Source organism: Gavialis gangeticus, unplaced genomic scaffold, assembly GCF_001723915.1.
Source record: "Gavialis gangeticus isolate Ggan-Ray unplaced genomic scaffold, GavGan_comp1, whole genome shotgun sequence".
NCBI lineage: Eukaryota > Metazoa > Chordata > Crocodylia > Gavialidae > Gavialis > Gavialis gangeticus.
This window is the reverse complement of record NW_017728994.1, coordinates 62,473,098-62,478,641: the sequence shown is the minus strand read 5'-3', so window position 1 is coordinate 62,478,641 and position 5,544 is coordinate 62,473,098. Positions and strand designations below refer to the sequence as shown.

At 41.0% G+C, this 5,544-nt stretch overlaps 1 protein-coding gene across 4 annotated transcripts in view; it reads left to right on the top strand.

Annotated features, from left to right (window-relative positions):
- Positions 1-4,821, top strand: part of TIAL1 (TIA1 cytotoxic granule associated RNA binding protein like 1) — a 35,704-nt gene extending 30,883 nt beyond the window's left edge. For 2 of the 4 annotated variants that reach the window (XM_019502913.1, XM_019502911.1), the window contains exons 12-13: positions 1,666-1,760; positions 4,457-4,821. In XM_019502913.1, the coding sequence (XP_019358458.1) occupies positions 1,666-1,760; positions 4,457-4,515 (154 nt within the window). In that variant the 3' untranslated portion in view covers positions 4,516-4,821. Of the gene's footprint in view, positions 1-1,665 lie in introns of all 4 variants that reach the window. The other 2 variants (XM_019502912.1, XM_019502914.1) reach the window with 2 other exon arrangements.
- The last annotated feature ends 723 nt before the right edge of the window (positions 4,822-5,544 follow it).

Genomic DNA, 5,544 nt, shown 5'->3' with positions numbered 1-5,544 from the left:
CAGGGGGCAGTGGGGATTGCCCCATCCCACCTGGCACCTGCACGGCAGCTGCCTCATGGTGCAGATTCAGGGTGGCGCACACTGTCTGGGAGCTGGGGCAGCTCCACATGTCAGCTGGAGCCCAGCATCTCACAGCCCCAGCACCCAGACAGCATGCAGCACCCTGCTAAGCCCCGCTGCCATGCCATGCTGCCCCGCTGTGCGCGGGGTTAGGGGCACTGCCACAAGTGCCCAGAGGCCCCAGTCACTGCTGCCACCCCCGGTGAATTCAGGGCTTTTTTTTTTTTTTTTAAATTGCTGGAATGCTGGGACTGGGCAGCAGGGGAGTGCTGCAGGGGTCTCTGCCACGTGGCCCCAGAGCCCCCACAGCTGCTGATACTGTTGGTGAGTGCCGTGCAGGTTTTTTATGTGTTTGTTTTTTGATTCCTGTGCTGCTGGGACTGGGCAGGGGAGGCATTAGGGGCAGGGCCTGGTGGGGAACAGTGATAGGGGAGCAGGGGCTGTGCGGAGAGTCTCTGCCGGGATGCCCCAGAGCCTCCACAGTTCCTGATATAGGTGGTGAGTGCAGGGATTTTTCTTCTTTCTTTTAAAGTGCCGGGACTAGGCTGGGGCCAGACAGGGCAACCATGGGGGCTTCTTCCACAGGTCCCCCTGCCCAGGGGCAGGCGCAACTGGAGGAGCCGTGGGAGAACCTGTGACTGCCTGGCTGTGCCTGCTTCTCCCCAGCCAATCCGAATCTCTTCCGAATCAATTCAGAAGCTTTGGATTCAACTCGAACCTTTTAATGGGTCTCCCGACTAGATTCAGCCACCAAATTGGGCCGAATTTCCTCTGAATCGAATCGGAGACTGAAGCTTCTCACAGCTCTTGTAATGAGTGTAATTAATTAAGATGGACTAAGCACTAACTTAATTCAGGTATTCAAATCATGCTTTTTTCTAGCTGTGGAGACTAGTGGCCTTTGCAGGCGTTCTTTCCTGGCAGTGCAAATTTCGCAGAAATTTGCAGCACTGGAAGTCCTAGTGAGAGGGGCAGTGTGCAGGTTTTCCAGCCTGCAGCTGCTGCCCCTGCTCCCTGCACATTCCCAGACAAGGGTGACCCTCATCCCTGAGAAGAGTGAAGCAGCAGCTGTTTCCTTCGCCACTGCCACCACACTGGGTTTAGCCTGGTCTGGAGAATGTGAGGGGAAACCATTACTTGTTGCTCCTTTCCTCCCAGCGACCAGGAAGAGTAGAGCATCTTCTCTAATCCTCCATTCCTCCCTCCCCACACTGGGGTCACCTTTGTCGGGGGATGGTGGGAGAAGCGTTTTCTCCCAGGAGGAGTGGTGCAGGAGAAGTGTACAGGCATTGATTCCTGCATGTATTTTTATGCACAGGAAAGGTCTTCCTCAAGTTCCTTCAAAAGAAACTGCATGAGCACCAACACTCCCAGTTTCTAGGAGGAAAAATGAATGCCGGTCCATACTCCCAAGCTGTTGGCTTTTGTTTAAGAGCCAGGCATGGTTTAGGACTTTTAAAACTTGCTATCCCCTGTATACTCCCTTATATGAAGACTTTTTGGATCTTTCTTGTACTCAGCAGGAGTTCAAATGTAACAGAAGCAATATCAGGTTTTGTATCTCTTTATTTATAAACTTCACTTTTCGTTTTGTTTTTTCTTAAGCCAATCTCCATCTGCTGCTGCCTGGATGGGTGGATTTGGTGCTCAGCCTGCCCAGGGACAAGGTGCTCCTGTAATACCTAACCAAGCTGGATATGGTATGGCAAGCTACCAAACACAGTGAGCTGGAACTCTGTTTAAAAGTGTGTATTTCATGATAGGCTTCAGTTTCCAGTGACACTCTGAGGACTGGAATGTAGACACCGGAAAAAGAAAATATTTATTTTAAAAAATGGAAATGTTTGGAACCTTTAGCACAGCTTTGCTTTGGTGAAGGACACAAATGTCTTCTAGTTCTGCCTTTTTAAGTTTTTGTTCATGATGGATATGAACATGTTTTTTCTTTGTGTACAAAAACTAAAATAAAGTCAATAAAGACAATTCTGACTACAAATTTTGATATAGTAGAACAAATGGCTAATGCATTTGATCTTTAGATTACCATTCCATTTTTTTGTTCTGTCTTCAGTGTTTTACATCACTGTGCTTTTTAAGAGAAATGACATTTGAGATACAGTAAGTGGTTTTTAGTTGAACATACATCCTGAAATTAACTGTGGACCAACCATCACACCCGGTAAGACAGTATTGCTTTTTCAACTAATATGAAGACATCACTCAGAAATCATATGTAGCCATGAAGTTATTTTTTAAAAATATTTAATTTTCTATATGCTTTGGAGAAACAGAAATCTAGTTCAATAAGGGGTGAAAAACAGTACTGTCTGAATTATGAGTGAACTTTTGCTGTCCACATTCAGGCACATTAAAACATTTCAGATCCGGTTTACTTATTTAAAACTCAGTCATTTTGCATTTAATTTTGAGAAGCAAAATGTTTTTGCAAGTATGATGTTTGTATTTAGTCAGGCAGACATACTTGAGCTTTTACATAAAATTTGAAGGCTACACATTGTAAATATTTCATAATTACAATGTTTCAAAAGCATGCTTAAACATAGAAGTAGCAATGTAATTATTCAGAGTAATACTTAATATACTCTACTGCTTTATGCAGTAGATTGAGAAGAATGTGCAAGACTGACATTTCCAAAGTTGGCTATTATGTAAAGTTACATAAATTACTATACAAAGAGCCTTAATTTTAATTTCATAAATCCTTAATGCATCACCTTTTGTCACTAGAAATCTGAATTTTTTGCTTTTCATTATTTGGTATGTAAATACCTTGGTTAACAACCTTGTAAACTGATTTCAAGGTTAATATAAGTTGTATAGTATCTTGAGTGTTTTGAAAAATCTTGATGTTTTTTAAGTCTAGAAATATTTTGCCCAAGAATTTTTTAACAAGATTGTTAAAACATCTTATTTTAGAAGATATTCAATGTGCCATTTGGTAAATGGAGATGCAGTTGAAACAGTACACTGAGTTGTGACTTATTTTTAATTAAAGTTTTTGTCTTCATGGGTGGTTTGCATGTGACGAACCTGTACAGAGGCTGGGTTGTTTGTGTACTGAGTGTGTAAATGGATAAATCATGAAGATGTTTAAATGGTATACTTGGGTTATTTCTGAATTATTTTATGGATACATTGATATAAACTGCCTCAATAAATTTGAAGTTGAAAATGAATGTAAGTTAGATACAAGTACTGTCTCTTACCTGTGACAGCTAGGGGGTGCACGTGTTTCAGCAGTATACCTGAATACGCTGAGACAGGCACTGTGATATAGAAGTGTAGGACATGCTACAGTAGTCCAGTGAAGTAAACTTGCATAAAAAATGGAACGTTGCTCACAATTTTGGATTACAATTTTGAAAGTGTTTGAGAATCTCTGCATTTTAGTACATTCTGTGTGTTTTTCAAGGTAGACTAGGACTTTGAAATGGAAGGTTGCAGTTTAACACTACAAATCTAGCCAAGTTTTATAACTGATTACACATCTAAATGCTTTAGAAAATCAGGTGATTCCTTTGGGCTTTTTTTTCCTCTCTCTGCTTATAGCACCTTACCTCTTAGGTCAGGTTGAAAGGGAGAAGTTTTGAAAGAGCATCTTATCAGTGAGCTAAATTATACCTGCAGGAACATACATGCAACTGTGATGGGCACCTTAGGCATGCAATAATGACTGAAGTCAGTGTGAAACCACAAGTGCTTGGGATGGCAGAACTTGGCCCTTTATTTCTCTTTGCTTCTTCTTTACAGTGTACTTACTATTGTTCTGCTGAAGCTAGAAATCTCATCTATAAGAATCTTGCATTTCTATAAATTTTGTGTATATATGTATATCTTTTAAGCGAGGATCGGCTATACATTGTAGTTTGGAAATTTTCACAAACAAGTCTGAATTTTTATAATGCTTACCTGGTAAAAGGAAACTTAACCTTTCATGGGTTATCAGAGACATGACTTTGCAAATTATTTTAGGGTTTATATCTTTCACTTTCATGTGAAGTGTGGGGTTTCTACTTATTTCTAGGTGTTGAAATAACTTAAGTAGTAAAACTATTGATGTGTTCTGGCTGTATGCTGTGATTTTTTTGAGCACGGCTCTTTCATGAGTTTACTGAATATTTAGATGCTGTGGGTGTATTGCCACAAATACTCAATGAAAAGTGGGCATAAAGCTAAGCCAGTGATTCTTCAAGACTTAACTATGCAGAACTGTCTGGTTGAAATGAGAAGAGCAATATGTCCACTGTGAAAATGGGCTCTAGCTGACCTGTGTTGTAGGAGGATGAGACGCATGATATCCTTATCTCTCCATTAAGTTAGGTTGCTTCCAACTGTTTTTATACATCTTTTCTTTAACAGTGATATTTCTTTGCAGACTATTCAAGCTACAAGAGTTTCCAGTGTCTTGAGGCTTGTAATTCTGTAGCACTGTGAAGAAGAATTAATGCTTTGATTGAGAAGAAAGCAATAGAATTCATAAGTGCATCACTGACAGTTTAATTTTTTGGCACCAAAGAGCCTCTTGCACCATATTGCTTTTTTGAATGATGCTGTTACACTGTTGTAATCTGACACGCTCTAGCTGCAGCAATCGACCATTACCTAACCCCTTGCCACTAGGATTTGGATTTCAGAAATCATTGGTTTATCATGGCTGACATTGGTGGGGCAACCTTAAGCAAGGTTGTAATCCACATTTGCAGAAAATGTTTCAATAAAAGCAAACTATGATAAATGGCTTATCCTGTTTTGTCATTCGTTAAATCCTTTTTCCTTTACAGTAAATTGATAGCAACTACACAAGATCTGATTTTTGTAAACTATGCACTTGTATAAGGCACATACAACTTAAAGTAAAATGTTTATTTCATGCAAAATGCAATGTTGAAATATTTAGTTGTTGAGTTTGAAGTTGTATGCAGAACTCTTACTTCTGCCACCTCCTGCATATTAATTCTGAAACTCTTCAAATATATATCAATCAGCCACCTGCCTGTCAAGAATGACGGGTGGGATGGAGTGCTGCCATCTAATGCCCCATGCTGCCACTGTTCTGCCTCTTGCAGGGAACGGGGTGAGAGAGCCAAGGGCAGCGCTGCTGGCCTCCCACCCTCTGTCCGGTCCTCGGCACGGCTTCGGAATCATGGCGGCGCTCCCCCACACATGGAGCGCTCTGGCTGTTTCCGTCAGCCAGTTAGGGTGAGGATGAAGTGTGACAGACAGACGTAGGCTTTTATAATATTAGAATATATATAAAAATTTTGATCTGCAGGATGTCCTTTTTCATTCATTTATGAAGGTTTTGAGACGGCTTCATTGTCAAACCACTTCTCCCATCTCATTCACGTATTTTTGTAGCAAATGAAGCAGCCAACAGAAAATAGTATAGTTATCTATTTAAGATTTCCTCGGTGAGCACTGTTATCTCCTAATGCATTGAACTGCAAGTTTTGAACGGTGATA